Consider the following 16,353-nt stretch of genomic DNA (forward strand, 5'->3'; position numbering starts at 1 on the left):
GTGCTGTTAACCTTGAGATCTCCTAGCAGGGGAAAAAATTCTAAAGTCTAAATCCCTAATAATGTATCTCCTGGCCAGGGCTGAATCTCCTGTTCCACCACCAGGGGCTAATGAAGGGGGCAGTGTCGGATATTCCAGCAGCCAATGAGGTTTCACGCTGATGGGGGGGCACCAAAGCGAACCCGTGCTGCCCTCTAGTGGTAGGTACTAGGCTAGAAGACAGAGTAATAACTGAGGGGTGGGCATGTGTACTACAGACAAGGCGTGCTGGCCCCTACCGGCAGGGAGCGGGACAGCACGTGCACGCTGGTCACCCAGACGGAGGCGTGTGCTGAGAGAAGTGCGCAAATCTGAAATTTCCAACTCTGCTGAAGACTTAGGTGGTGGGGTCAATGGGGTTCTATAAGATAATAGCTTTGGATTTTTTTTTTACACAGGTAGGAAATTACACAAAAAAAACTACTCTAATAGAATATTAAGGTGGCAAAGTCAAGCCCTCAAAAGATAGGAGATCCCAGAGCTAAGGTTGTGCATGGAATCGTAATTCTGCCCCCTTGTCGGTAATGACACAAGACTCCACGCACTATTTTTTCCAGCGGACCCCTGCCTCAGACAGTGCACAGAAGGGACCCGCTGGGGAATGAGGTGGGACCGGGCAATGAAGGGCACTGTTGTCTGTAGGATCCTCATTTGCTGTGGAAGCTGGAAGGGATAGGAGCAGGAGCTGCAGCTTTCCTAATGTGCCTCAGCCTTAGCGTGTCTTTGCAGCCTTCACCGGGCTCCAAAAATTATAGTTTCCTGCGTGATGACTACAGGGCTGGGGATTTTTTCTCCTTGATTCAATTCTGTATCTGTCTGACCCTTCCCCTGGGCAATGCCGGCAAAGGGGATGTTTTTGTACATGGTTAGATTTCCTGCCAGTCACTGTGTCTCTATGACAGTAATACACCGCTGCGTCCTCGAGTCTCAGGCCGGTCATTTGCAGATACAGCAGGTTATTGGGGTTGTCTCTGGAGATGGTGAATCGCCCTTTCACGGACTCAGCGTATCTCTTGTCGGTTCCGGCCCAATAGCTAATGCCGGACACCCACTCGGGTGCTTTCCCGGGACCCTGTCGGTACCAGTGCATCCAGTAATCACCGAAGGTGAACCCGGAGGCTTTACACGAGATGTTGATAGAATCTCCTGCCATTTTCCCGTCTCCTCCAGACTCCACCAGCTGACCCTGCGAATGGGCCCCTGAGGACATAACAGAGAACAGTCTTAGCCTCGTAACCGTAACACTGAGCTCCCCTCCCTACATCTCTTAGGGCCAGAAATCACCTTGCGGAAGTGCCGCCATGAGAGCAACATGCAGCCAGAGGAGCATCTTCCGCTAAGTTCGGAGTGAATTCCCCAGTGGGAGTTGTGGGTGTTCACTGCAGACACATGGGGCTGCAGCTTCTGTCTCCTTCAGGGTGGGGGTGTGACAGGAAATGTTGTCGTTTTATTTGCATTTGCTCCCTTCTTTAAGGACAGACAAATCAACATTTGCATTTGTGTCGCTGCTCATCTTTACCAGATACATCTGCACCGAGAGTGTGAGCCAGGGAAGCCAGGGATAATTCCCCCACAGCAGAAACAAATCTCCCGGTCAAGGTGTTTGTGTTTTCAGTCAGGCTTTTCATTATCGCTCTGGAGTTGCCAATTCTACCCGCAGGGACTAGTGGGCGCTCCCGCTGGATCCTTTGTATTATTCAGCTCGGAACTGGGCATTTTCTTACCAGCCTGGGATGCACGAGAGCCAGCGTTTGGCACAGGTCCTCTCCTGGAGTAGGCTCCCCACCCGCTGCCAGTGGGACCATTACCTATGGACTAATTCTGAGAGAACTCTGCACCTACAAAGCCCACCATCTCTGCTATGAACTCGAGCTCACAACTGTACTCATCTCTGTGTGTATTCTGATCTTTCAATCAATACTCTCTTCTCCTTTGTAACACATTTTAGTTTAGTTAGTAAGAATTAGCTATAAGCCTCAGGGCTGGCTCCAGGGGCTTTGTCGCCCCAAGCAGCCAAAAAAAGAGAAAAAAAAAGCTGCGATGGCAATTGCGATCTGTGGCAATTCAGCAGGAGGTCCTTTGCTCCTAGGGGAGTGAGGGACCCTCCCCCGAATTGCCGCCCTGCTCTGGAGTGGCTGCCCCAAGCACCTGCTTGCTTCGCTGGTGCCTGGAGCCAGCCCTGATGAGCGTGTACTTGCCTAAGATCTAGAATATTCATTGACCTGAGAGGTAATGTTCGGATCCTTTGGGACTGGTAGAACTTTTTTATAAAATGAATAAGATTTTTAGTAATCTCATCCTATTTGACTTGGGCGTCTGGGTGGAGGCCTGAGGCTGGGTTACTTTAAGGGAACTGTAAAAGCAGCAAAGAGTCTTGGGGCACCTTATAGACTAACAGACGTATTGGAGCATGAGCTTTCGTGGGTGAATATCCACTTCCTCAGATACATGCATCTGAGGAAGTGGGTATTCACCCAGGAAAGCTCATGCTCCAAAACGTCTGTTAGTCTATAAGGTGCCCCAGGACTCTTTGCTGCTTTTACAGATCCAGACTGACACGGCTACCCCTCTGATACTTTAAGGGAACTGTGTGTTTTGACTTCTCGGTAACCAGTAAGAAATTATAGAAGCTGTTTTAGATTCACCAAGTATTGGAATATACAGCAGTTCGGAGGATTGTCTGTCTCATTCTTGGCACTTTACCCTGACAGAGTAACTTCAGCGTGTCTCCCCCGACTCCCGGTCACAGAAGTTTCCCCTGAATTCTCCCGAGTACTTGGAGCAGCTTAGGCGGTTTCCGTTTCAGAGGCCAGCAACATTGCTCGTGAACCCAGCAGAGGTCAGGTCGGTTCCCGGCTCTGAGACCCGGGTGTCTGGGGTGTATCCCTGCCCTATGCTTTGAGAACAACCGCTCCGGGCACGGGCACACACCCTGCCCCTCCGGCGTGCACCACACTGCACGAGGACGGCATCCAGAGGCTGCAGGGGGTGGGTGAGAGGCCGGTTATGGGGAGTGGCTCAGGGACACGGGAGTTCAGGGGGTGATGTTAGTCATGTGACCCTCCCGAATCCTCTGGGCTGAACGCAGCGAGTTTTTGTCAGAGCTCAGCCCGGCTTCGCGTCACTGTGTCCCTAGCAGCGCAGAAATACCGGGCGGTGTCCTCGGGTCCCAGGCGGCTCATCTGCAGAGACAGCTGGTTCTTGGCGTTGTCTCTGGTGACGGTGAATCGCCCTTTCACTGCGTTAGTGTAATCCGTGCTGCCGCCACTGCTGATGATCCAGGACACCCATTCCAGCCCTTTCCCGGGGGCCTGCCGGTACCAGAACATGGTGTAGCTGCTGAAAGCGAATCCGGAGCCGGTGCAGGAGAGCCGCCTGGAGCCGCCTGGGTTCGCAGCCCCGCCCCCGGACTCCACCAGCCGCGCCTGGCCCTGGGCCCCTGGGGAACAAACCGGGTTGGGGGCGTGAGAGCGGGTGGGAACAATCTCCTCGGGCCAGGTCTGGGCAAAGGCGGCAGCTTTGGCCACATTCTAGTGTAAGAGGAGAAACTTCCGGTCTCCCTAAAACATTTATGCGAAAAATAAAAACCCTTTGGGGGTTTTCAGCCGCCGCCTCTGAAACGAGACAAATACATGGTATGAAACCGGAAACAAAATCCGCTTGTCCCAATTTATTCCCGGGGAATCTCCCCTCCCCCGCTCCAGTCAAGCAGTATCAACCATCAAATTAACAACCGCCCTCAAGCCCCCATTCCAAGCACCTTTGGACGCTGCTGCGATGAAAGCAAAATGCAGCCACCACAGCATCGTCTCTGCGCGTCTGCGGCCCGTCCTCGGGCTGGGGACGGGCACAAGCGGCTCCCTGCGCGGACAGAGCTTCTCTGCGAGCCGCAGGGTCAGGGGCGGGTGGAAACAACCGGGACAGAGAGTCACTGCACCGGCGTAATTTACATATCTCCTCCTCATTTAAAATAGTACTGGGAAAACCCCGCCTCTGCCATGCTGAGCTATTGATTAACATCCTTCCCAGGGAGGTGGGGCTATTCTCACTCACTGGTGGGTGCTGACATTTCACCTGCCCAGTTTTCACTGTTACCTCTAACAGGACCAGAAAACCGAGCAGGTACCGCAGTTAAAGATGCACTGAAGCCAGTGAAAGCGGCTGCCTGTGAAACCAGCTCTTTTCTTCAGGAACTCACCAATCAGGATCTGGGAGCCTAACCTGAATTTCCTACACTGGAAAAACCATATCCCTGCCCTACTGGTGCAGTCACTGGGCTATGTTTCAGGACACCTGGGTTTCATCAGTAGCGGGGGCAGCCAAGGGGGCAGGTCAGATCTGCCAGTAGCTAGTCACATATGAACCTGTCCCCTTTGGGCTGCCCGTGCCACTGCTTGGAATCCATCCAGTTCTCCTGGGACCCAGGATGCAACACAGAAATGCTGAATCCTCACACCCCCTAGAGGCTAGCTGGGACTCATCTTGGGGGGAGGGATAGCTCAGTGGCTTAAGCATTGGCCTGCTAAACCCAGAGTTATAAACTCAATCCTTGAGGGGACCATTTAGGGTTCTACGGCAAAATCAGGAGCAGCGCCAGGGCTTTTGGTGCTTTAGGCAGGGGTTCTTCCACACTCCCGGTCAGCAGCAGCAATTCTGTGGCAGGGGGGGTCCTTCCGCGCTCCCAGTCTTTGGGGCACTTCAGCGGCGGTCCCTGAGCGAGTGAAGGACCCGCTGCAGAATTGTCACTGAAGAGCCGAGTGCAGAAGGACCCTCCACTTCCAAATTGCCTCCGAGAACGGCAAAATGCCGCCCCCCTCAAATCCTGGTGCCCTAGGCGACTGCCTAGGTCGCCTAAATGGAAGCGCAGGTGCTGGGCAAAATCAGTATTTAGTTCTGCTAGTAAAGCAGGGGGATGGACTCAGTGACCCGTCAGGGACCCTTTGGGCTCTATGAGTCAGGTATATCTCCATATATGTTATATTATAAGTCAGGGAGCGCAGTGCAGAGCAGGATGCTGCCCCCTAGAGGCTGGGTCAGGGGGAGAGGAAGCTCGCTGCTAGCCCAGAAGGGCAGGTGTGCAGCAAAGAACACCGGGTCTGCTGCCCTCCCATGTTTCCTGCCCCGGCCCTGACCTCTCTCTGCAGCCCCACAAAAGCCGAGTCCTTCACACGCTGGTGGCACCATTTGTCATAAACAGATAGTTAAGGGTTAATGTCTCTTTCACCTGGAAAGGAGTAACCTGAAACACCTGACCAGAGGACCAATCAGGAAACAAGACTTTTTCAAATCTGGGTGGAGGGAAGTTTGTGTGTGAGTTCTTTGTCTTCTGCCTGTACTCTCTCGGCTATGAGAGGATTTCTGTCTCCTGCTTTCTAATCTTCTGTTTCCCAGCTGTAAGTACAGAAAGGACAGTGGTTTATATGTTTGGGTTTTTTTGTATTTACATGTGTGTAGTTGCTGGAGTGTTTTGAATTGTATTCTTTTTGAATAAGGCTGTGTCATAACTTTAGTCCCAGATTTGGACCTTAGCGTCCAAAATATGGGGGTTAGCATGAAAACCTCCAAGCTTAGTTACCAGCTTGGACCTGGTACTTGCTGCCACCACCCAAAAAATTAGAGTGTTTTGGGGCACTCTGGTCCCCCTGAAAAACCTTCCCTGGGGACCCCAAGACCCAAATCCCTTGAGTCTTACAAGAAAGGGAAATAATCCTTTTTCCCTTCCCCCCTCCAGGTGCTTCTGGAGAGATACATGGACACAAGCTCTGTGAATCCAAACAGAGTGACTTCCCCTCTCCGTTCCCAGTCCTGGAAACAAAAGCACTTTCCTCTTCACCCAGAGGGAATGCAAAATCAGGCTAGCAAATCCAACACACACAGATCTCCCCCTGATTTCTTCCTCCCACCAATTCCCTGGTGAGTACAGACTCAATTTCCCTGAAATTTCCCAGAAAAGAAAACTCCAACAGGTCTCAGAAAGAAAGCTTTATATAAAAAGAAAGAAAAAATACATACAAATGGTCTCTCTGTATTAAGGTGACAAAATACAGGGTCGATGGCTTAAAAGAATATTGAATAAACAGCCTTATTCAAAAAGAATACAAATCAAAGCACTCCAGCACTTATATTCATGCAAATACCAAAGAAAAGAAACCATATAACTTACTATTTGATCTCTTTGTCCTTACATTTAGAAACAGAAGATTAGAAAGCAGAAACTACTTTTCCAAAGCTCAGAGAAAGCAGGCAGACAGACAAAATACTTAGACACAAACTTCCCTCCACCCAGAGTTGAAAAAAATCCGGTTTCCTGATTGGTCCTCTGGTCAGGTGCTTCAGGTGAAAGAGACATTAACCCTTAGCTATCTGTTTATGACAGGCTGTTTATTCATATTTCTTTTAAGCAATTGACCCTGTATTTGTCACCTTAATACAGAGAGACCATTTTTATGTATTTTCTTTCTTTTTACATAAAGCTTTCTTTTTAAGACCTGTTGGAGTTTTTCTTTGGTGGGGAACTCCAGGGAATTGAGTCTGTAGCTCACCAGGGAATTGGTGGGAGGAAGAAGTCAGGGGGAAATCTGTGTGTGTTAGATTTACTAGCCTGACTTTGCATTCCCTCTGGGTGAAGGAGAGGGGTGGGGGGGAGCTTGGCTCTCTCTCGGTGCTTGTGTTTGCCAGGACTGGAAATAGAAAGGGTGGGATCCTTCTGTTTAGATTCACAGAGCTTGCTTCTGTGTATCTCTCCAGGAACCCAGGGAGGGAACACCTGGAAGGGAGAAGGGGGGGAAATGGTTAATTCCCCTTTGTTGTGAGACTCAAGGATTTTGTGTCTTGGGATCCCCAGGGAAGGTTTTTGGGGGGACCAGAGTGCCCCAAAACACTCCAATTTTTTGGGTGGTGGCAGCTTTACCAGGTCCAAGCTGGTAACTAAGCTTGGAGGTTTTCATGCTAACCCCCATATTTTGGACACTAAGGTCCAAATCTGGGAATATGTTATGACATGGTGTGCAGCGTTGTGGGAAAGATAGAATCCAGAAGCCAGTAGGAATATTATATTTTTCTTTTCTCTGCTAGGGGCTTTTAAGCAGAGACAGTTTGGTTTTAAAGGGAACCAGAGAGAATTTTTTTTTCTCTGCTCTCTCTTGTAGTTTCTGGCTTGCATATTAAGCAAGGAACCATTAAGGAACTATTATGGGTCTTTTGTCAGACAATAGCACTCCCATTAGGGGGCAATTACCAGCACAATACACATGCAAATAAAGTGGTTTTTCTGGTTTACTTTACATTGAAAAGATTAGCTAAAGGAAGAAAGGGGAAAATGCACTGTTGCTAGGCAGACCCCAGGAGACAACAGAGCCAGCAGTTCAGACAAAAAACACCGGAGGGCACCCCAACACAAGAAAACAGGAACCATGCCTTCCAAGAAAAAAATGGAGGCCGAGACACAAATCAGAGACGCAGAGCACAAGCGAGATATGGAAAAAAAAGTACAGGAACTAGAAATAAAACAAAAAGAGATGAAGCTAAGGGAAAGAGAAAAAGAGGCAAACCACAGGAGAGAGCTGGAACTCCTGAGGGAAACCCACCTACAGGCCGTGGAATTAGAAAAGGCTAAGCAACATACTCCAGCCAATCCTAACAACCCTTCACCAATTATGGTTCCACATCCCAGGATATTTCCCACTTACAAGGCAGGTGATGACACTGAGGCCTTCTTGGAAAATTTTGAAAGAGCCTGTCTTGGGTACAGAATCCCTGAAGACCAGTACATGGTAGAATTGAGGCCACAGCTCAGTGGACCTTTAGCAGAGGTGGCAGCTTAAATGCCTAAGGAGCAAATGAACGACTATAAACTTTTTCAAACCAAGGCCAGATACAGAATGGGGATAACCTCAGATCATGCCCGTCGGCATTTCAGAACCCAAAAGTGGAAACCAGATGTGTCATTTCCCAAACACGCCTACTACTTTGGGAAAAATTATGAGGCCTGGATATCAGGAAACAATGTTAAATCCATAGATGAACTGCACCTCCTCATACAAATCGAGCAGTTCTTGGATGGTGTTCCTGAGGACATAACATGGTACATACAAGATGGAAAACCCAAAAATCTCACCGAGGCGGGGCAGATTGGAGCAAGATGGATGGAAGTGGCAGAAAGCAAAAAAGCTACTGTCAAGGGGAACAAATACCCCAGGGGGCACACCGACCATAAACCTTACAACCGAGGGCAGCCAAAGACCCCACATACAACCCAAGTAAAGCCACAGACGCCCTATTCTTCCACATCACCAATATCCAGTAACTCACCTCGAACCAGTGACCAGTCAGATGGAAGATGCTTCAAGTGTAATGAACTGGGACATATCAAGGCCAACTGCCCAAAGACTACCAACCGAGTGCAGTTCATTACACCACCATCACACCAAAGATCCCCAGGCCCAGATGCCTCTCAAATACCCTTGGAGCAAAGGGAAATTTTGAGAGTGGGCGGAAAGAAGGTTACTGCGTGGAGAGACACGGGGGCACAAGTGTCAGCTATCCACCAATCCTTCGTTGACCCCAAATTCATCAACCCAAAGGCCAAAGTGACAATATACCCCTTCATGTCACAAGCTGTAGACTTGCCTACAGTTGAACTGCCTGTCCAGTACAAAGGCTGGTCAGGAATATGGACTTTTGCAATCTATGACAACTATCCTATCCCCATGCTACTGGGGGAAGACTTGGCCAACCAGGTGAAGCGGGCCAAGCGAGTGGGAATGGTTACACATAGCCAAACCAGGCAAGTTTCCAGACCCATTCCTGTTCCTGGACCGTCCACAGATGCCCCGTCTGTGTTTCCAGAGACCCAGACAGAGGTAATGGACCCAGATTCCATGCCAACCACTGAAACAGCCACAGCACCTCCAGTCCCAGGCCTGGAACTGGAACAGCAACCAGCACCAGCAATTGCAACCACACCTTCAAACTCAATGCCAGTGGGCACCAGCGAGCCAGAACTGGCAGAAGCAACAGACAGCCATACCCAAAAGGCTCATCGAGAGCCTGAAATACCCCCTGGTGCACCAGCGGAGAGCGGTTCACCAGCAACGGAAACAACCCCATCACCTACATCGCTTCCAGAGGGACCAAGCCCAAGTCCCCAGTCTGAGGAAGAACTGGTGACCCCAGCCTCAAGGGAACAGTTCCAGGCTGAGCAGGAAGCAGATGATAGCCTGCAGAAAGCTTGGGTGGTGGCACGGAGCAACCCACCGCCTCTCAGCTCTTCTAATCGATCCCGGTTTGTTATAGACCAAGGACTTTTATACAAGGAGATTCTTTCTGGTGGACACCGGGAAGAATGGCAGCCGCAAAAACAGTTGGTGGTTCCAACTAAGTACCGGGGGAAGCTCTTAAGCTTAGCCCATGATAATCCCAGTGGCCATGCTGGGGTGAATAGAACCAAGGACCGGTTAGGGAAGTCCTTCCCCTGGGAGGGGATGGGCAAGGATGTTGCCAAGTATGACCGGTCTTGTGAGGTATGTCAAAGAGTGGGAAAACCCCAAGACCAGGTCAAGGCCCCTCTCCAGCCACTCCCCATAATTGAGGTCCCATTTCAGCGAGTAGCTGTGGATATTCTGGGTCCTTTCCCAAAAAAGACGCCCAGAGGAAAGCAGTAAGTACTGACTTTCGTGGACTTTGCTACCCGATGGCTGGAAGCTGTAGCTCTAGGCAACACCAGGGCTAACACTGTGTGCCTGGCCCTAAAAGACATTTTTGCCAGGGTAGGTTGGCCCTCCGACATCCTTACTGATTCAGGATCTAATTTCCTGGCAGGGACCATGCAAAAACTGTGGGAAACGCATGGGGTGAACCACTTGGTTGCCACCCCATACCACCATCAAACCAATGGCCTGGTGGAAAGGTTTAATGGAACTTTGGGGGCCATGATACGTAAATTTGTCAACGAACACTCAAATAATTGGGACCTAGTGTTGCAGCAGTTGCTGTTTGCCTACAGGGCTGTACCACATCCCAGTTTAGGGTTTTCACCATTTGAGCTTGTGTATGGCCACGAGGTTAAGGGGCCATTACAGTTGGTGAAGCAGCAATGGGAGGGGTTTACGCCTTCTCCAGGCACTAACATTCTGGACTTTGTAAGCAACCTACAAAGCACCCTCTGACACTCTTTAGCCCTTGCTAAAGAGAACCTAAAGGATGCTCAGGAAGAGCAAAAGGCCTGGTATGACAAACATACCAGAGAATGTTCCTTCAAGGTAGGAGACCAGGTTATGGTCTTGAAGGCGCAACAGGCCCATAAGATGGAAGCATCATGGGAAGGGCCATTCACGGTCCAAGAGCGCCTGGGAACTGTGAACTACCTCATAGTATTTCCCAATTCCTCACTAAAGCCTAGAGTGTACCATGTTAATTCTCTCAAGCCTTTCTATTCCAGAGACTTACAGGTTTGTCAGTTTACAGTCCAGGGAGATGATGCTGAGTGGCCTGACGGTGTCTACTACGAAGGGAAAAAAGATGGTGGCGTGGAAGAGGTGAACCTCTCAACCACCCTGGAACGTCTGCAGTGGCGACAAATCAAGGAGCAGTGCACTAGCTTCGCCCCATTGTTCTCAGCCACCCCAGGATGGACTGAACGGGCACACCACTCCATTGACACAGGTAATGCTCACCCCATTAGAACCCCACCCTACCGGGTGTCTCCTCATGCCCAAGCTGCTATAGAACGGGAGATCCAGAACATGCTACAGATGGGTATAATCCGCTCATCTACCAGTGCATGGGCATCTCCAGTGGTTCTGGTACCCAAACTAGATGGGGAAATACGCTTTTGTGTGGACTACCCTATGCTAAATGCGGTAACTCGTGCGGACAACTATCCAATGCCACGCACCGATGAGCTATTGGAGAAGTTGGGACGTGCCCAGTTCATCTCTACAATAGACTTAACCAAGGGGTACTGGCAAGTACCGCTAGATGAACCTGCCAAGGAGAGGTCAGCATTCGTCACCCATGCGGGGGTGTATGAATTTAATGTCCTTCCTTTCGGGCTGCGAAATGCACCCGCCACCTTCCAGAGGCTGGTAGATGGTCTACCAGCAGGACTGGGAGAATATGCAGTTGCCTACCTCGATGATGTAGCCATTTTTTCGGACTCCTGGCCCAAACACCTACTATATCTGGAAAAGGTCTTTGAGCGCATCATGCAGGCTGGACTAACTGTTAAGGCCAAAAAGAGTCAAATAGGCCAAAACAGAGTGACTTACCTGGGACACCAGGTAGGTCGAGGAACCATAAACCCCCTACAGGCCAAGGTGGATGCTATCCAAAAGTGGCCTGTCCCAAAGTCAAAGAAACAGGTCCAATCCTTCTTAGGCTTGGCTGGGTACTACAGGCGATTTGTACCACACTACAGCCAAATCGCTGTCCCACTTACCGACCTGACCAAAAAGACCCAGCCAAATGCAGTTAACTGGACTGATGAGTGTCAAAAGCCTTTACCCAACTTAAGGCAATGCTCATGTCTGACCCTGTGCTCAGGGCCCCGGATTTTGACAAGCCATTCCTAGTAACCACAGATGCATCTGAGTGTGGTATAGGAGCAGTTCTCATGCAGGAAGCAACAGATCACAACTTCCATCCTGTCGTGTTTCTCAGCAAGAAACTATCTGAGAGGGAAAGTCACTGGTCAGTCAGTGAAAAGGAATGCTATGCCATTGTGTATGCCCTGGAAAAGCTACGCCCATATGTTTGGGGACGGCGGTTCCAGCTACAAACTGACCATGCTGCATTAAAGTGGCTTCATACTGCCACGGGGAACAAGAAGAAATTTCTTCGTTGGAGTTTAGCTCTCCAAGATTTTGATTTTGAAATTCAGCACATCTCAGGAGCTTCTAACAAAGTAGCTGATGCACTCTTCCATGAGAGTTTCCCAGAATCCAGTAGTTAGAAAGTGTTCTTAAAATGTAGAAGTCTGTTAGTTATATACTTATTGGTATATGTAACGGTGCATGTGTTGTATTAATCTGTTTATTGTAAAGTTCTAGGAGGAAATCGCCGCCAGTGAGCTTCCCCACTGTCTGCAATTTGGGGGGCGTGTCATAAACAGATAGCTAAGGGTTAATATCTCTTTCACCTGGAAAGGAGTAACCTGAAACACCTGACCAGAGGACCAATCAGGAAACAAGACTTTTTCAAATCTGGGTGGAGGGAAGTTTGTGTGTGAGTTCTTTGTCTTCTGCCTGTACTCTCTCGGCTATGAGAGGATTTCTGTCTCCTGCTTTCTAATCTTCTGTTTCCCAGTTGTAAGTACAGAAAGGACAGTGGTTTATATGTTTTTTTTTTGTATTTACATGTGTGTAGTTGCTGGAGTGTTTTGAATTGTATTCTTTTTGAATAAGGCTGTTTATTCATATTTCTTTTAAGCAATTGACCCTGTATTTGTCACCTTAATACAGAGAGACCATTTTTATGTATTTTCTTTCTTTTTACATAAAGCTTTCTTTTTAAGACCTGTTGGAGTTTTTCTTTGGTGGGGAACTCCAGGGAATTGAGTCTGTAGCTCACCAGGGAATTGGTGGGAGGAAGAAGTCAGGGGGAAATCTGTGTGTGTTAGATTTACTAGCCTGACTTTGCATTCCCTCTGGGTGAAGGAGAGGGGTGGGGGGGAGCTTGGCTCTCTCTCGGTGCTTGTGTTTTCCAGGACTGGAAATAGAAAGGGTGGGATCCCTCTGTTTAGATTCACGGAGCTTGCTTCTGTGTATCTCTCCAGGAACCCAGGGAGGGAACACCTGGAAGGGAGAAGGGGGGGGGAATGGATTATTCCCCTTTGTTGTGAGACTCAAGGATTTTGTATCTTGGGATCCCCAGGGAAGGTTTTTGGGGGGACCAGAGTGCCCCAAAACACTCCAATTTTTTGGGTGGTGGCAGCTTTACCAGGTCCAAGCTGGTAACTAAGCTTGGAGGTTTTCATGCTAACCCCCATATTTTGGACGCTAAGGTCCAAATCTGGGAATAGGTTATGACACCGTTGCGGACATTATCTCCTTGGTTCAGTTGTGTGTGTGTCTGACCCATCCCCTGGGCTGTGCCCCGCAGCGGCCTGTGACTGCACAGGGGATGTTTTTGTACGTGATTAGATTCCCTGCCAGTCACTGTGACTCTCGCACAGTAATACACCGCCGCGTCCTTGGGTCTCAGCCCGGTCATTTGTAAATAGAGCAGGTTGTTGGGGTTGTCTCTGGAGATGGTGAATCGCCCTTTCACTGAGTGGGCATAGTCCACGTTAGTGCTGTCGGGGTTAATGTAGGAAATCCACTCTGGCGCTTTCCCGGGAGCTTGGCGGTACTAATACATCCAATAGTTTCCAAAGGTAAATTCGGAGGCTTTACAGGAGATGCTGATAGACTCTCCTGTGGTTTTAACACCTCCCCCAGACTCCACCAGCTGAATCTGCGAATGGGCACCTGCAAACTTAAAATATAGTAGTATTAATCTCAGCTAGGTCCAATGTAATACTTAGCTTCCCCTCTATGTCCAGGCAAGGAATCACCTCTGGGAATTGCTGCCATGAAAGTGATGGGTAGCCACAGAATCATCTTTTTTTTCTGACTATTTTGGAGACAATTCTGCAGGAGAGCGTGCAGAGAAGCGGGGATGGGTGTGAGCTGCAGAGACACGTGTCTGTGCTGTCTCCTCTGCAGACTCAGGGACACCGGGGTGTCTAACAGGAAATGTGGTCACTCAGTTTGCATACATTCTCATCTTAAAATGAGAGAGAAACCGACTGTAGTAGCTGTGTGATAGCTGCAGGCCCAGCAGCAGTAACTTTACCCTCCTCCCTTTGTGACTTAGTTCCCATGTGTACAACGAGGCCACTGTTAGCAATCCGTTCTCTGTCTGCTCGAATTTCTTTGTAAATCCGTATCTCCACTGAGCTCTAATCGCACATGGGGCGCGACACACACTAAAAACTGCGGGTGGGATCCCATTACAGTAAAACTGGCGAGATTTGCAAGACCAAATCTCTGCTCTGGTGGTGAAATTTCAGCTGCAGGGCCCTGGAAACTGGCCCCGACCTCATCTCACTGCCCTTGAGATCCTAGCTAAAGTCTGTGTTGTGGGTTCTGGCTGCTACTGTCCTATAGCTCAGTTCTAAACAAGTCCCATGGAGAAGCGAAGCGGGGAAAGTAACTGAAATAATTTAAGCCTTATACCTAGAGGTAGAGACACTCCCTCCTTAACCTGTGTATTAGATCATTTTAACTTTAGCTTAATTATAAATAATGATAAACTTATTTATGTTCCTAGGTTAAGGTAAGATTAAATGACTCATCCGCCTCATTGGAGGAGCTCCCAGGACTATTGCAGAGATTGTAATAAAACCAAGACACGTCTTCCCAACCCAGTTCCTTAGCCCTGCCCTCTCCCTGTGTCATCTAGGCCAAGTCACTTCATGCATCTGCACATCAGCTGCCCGTCTCTAAAATTGAGGTCGTGTTGCTTCTTCCGTGTGTCGTAGCTAATTTGATTACAAAGTGTCTCATCTCCTTCATGGAGCCTACGTCCTCCAAAACTGCTTTTCCAGGAGGTCGGAAGTGTGTCTCCCAACGTACCTACTTGGGCTGAGAGCTGGAATGACACTGAACCGCCTTTCAGACACCTGCGCCCCCGCGGCAGTTTGTGTCCGGAGCCCGGTGCGCTCTGTAGCACGGTGGATCCCAGAGAGCACAGAAATACACCGCCGAGTCAGCCCGCTGCGCCCCCTCTATGGTTAGCTTGAAAGTCTTTGCTCCCGTGTCCAGCCGTGAGGAGAACCGAGGTGCCACCAAACTGGATTTGCGCTCCGAGCCACCAGAGTATCTGCTGTGCAGGAACAGGGGCCACTTCCCCAGCTGCTCCTGGTACCAGTCCAGGGCATAGCTGGTGTAGGAGGTGCTGTATTGACACCTGATCTCCACCCGCTGCCCTTCCGCGGCTGGCAGGGAAGGCGGGATCTGGATTAGCAAGTTCCCCGCCACCAAACCTAGAAGGGGGAGAATTGGGAGGCAGTCACAGGGCGAGGAAAGTCCCCTAGACAAACCCCAGCCCCTCCGCCCAGAGCTCACCTGAGAACAGCTGCAGCTCGCAGACACACAGCCACAGAGATCCCCCCATTTCTGTAACCACTGGGGAAAGACAATGAACCGCCATCACCGATTCAACTTCTGGGGCGAAATGAAGTGCCGGGGGGTGACAGCAGCTTCTGTGTGAAGTGGGGATCCTGAGCTGGGGTGGGAAACTCTGTGTGTGTGTGTTTGCTCTTGTGTGTGTGTGTGTGTGTGTGTGTGTGTGTGTGTGTGTGTGTGTGTGTGTGTGTGCCTCTGTATCCGAGTGTGTGTGCCCGTCTTACTGCGTCTGTTGCTGCGTGTGTCCGCATCTGTGCGTGCATGCGCAGTCTGTCTCTCTCTGATATCTGCAACACACACAACAGTGGCACCCAGTAGCGCCCTGTGTGCGATGCTGCTCCCTAGCGGAGGTTGAGCAGAGGTCTTGACTGGCCAATAGTTCTAACCTCTGTCACTGTCTCTTTAAGAGGCACGGGGCTGAGGGGCTCTGGTGTGACTGTGCCGGGTGCCCCCTGCCTGTCCCTGCTGCAGCCTCTTTGGCATCACTAGGGAGGGGGGAAGGGCAGGTGGGTCCAGGCTGGGGGCGTGGGCATGGCTCCTATGCTGGGGCGGATGAATGGGGAGAGAACGAGGGACCCTGGCATGGGGGAAGAGGGAATGGGGCACCCAGATCCAGTGGGATCTGGCAAATATGGGGGAACCTGGGATGGGAGGAAGTGGGGATGGAGAACATGGAGATTCCAAAAGGGGAGAGCCAGGGGTGTCCCTGAGACAGAGGGGGTGGAAGGGGACAGACGGGGAGATTGTGTAGGGAAGGGAGTGATGCAGGAGACCCCGAGGTGAGCAGTAAATTGGGCCTGCAGAAGCTTGGAAGAGTGCAAATCCCCCACCCCCACTTTTAAATAATAACACACTTCTTCGTGCCCCTGAGATGCTGCTCCCCCTGGCCCTCCCCCCATGCACAACTAGGGGGAAATGACTCATTTCCCCTCAGAATAAATAGCCTGAAAGAAGATGCTGATCAGTTCTCAATTGCTATTTTTCTTACGTTGCCTATGTGTAAATTTTGATGATTATTCATGGAAAAGTGTTTTCCCCTGTTTGTGTTGTCACACAGTGTGGGGGGACACAAGGCCCTGCACCCCTATCTTCCTGTGATTCCCCGTGACTCTCAGTCAGCCAGTAAAGCAGAAGGTTTATTTAGATG

General features: G+C 50.1%; 2 gene segments (V, D, J or C); both read right to left on the bottom strand.

Annotated features, from left to right (window-relative positions):
* Positions 1 to 480: 480 nt before the first annotated feature.
* LOC115642340 lies at positions 481 to 3,922 on the bottom strand. The segment is given in 2 exon segments: positions 481 to 1,239; positions 1,324 to 1,452. Coding segments are annotated over 2 exon segments (534 nt in total).
* Positions 3,923 to 14,693: 10,771 nt separating this feature from the next.
* Positions 14,694 to 15,231, bottom strand: LOC115642279. The segment is given in 2 exon segments: positions 14,694 to 15,064; positions 15,147 to 15,231. Coding segments are annotated over 2 exon segments (456 nt in total).
* Positions 15,232 to 16,353: the final 1,122 nt, after the last annotated feature.

The sequence above is a fragment of the Gopherus evgoodei genome, unplaced genomic scaffold (genome assembly GCF_007399415.2).
Source record: "Gopherus evgoodei ecotype Sinaloan lineage unplaced genomic scaffold, rGopEvg1_v1.p scaffold_39_arrow_ctg1, whole genome shotgun sequence".
Taxonomy (NCBI): Eukaryota; Metazoa; Chordata; order Testudines; family Testudinidae; genus Gopherus; species Gopherus evgoodei.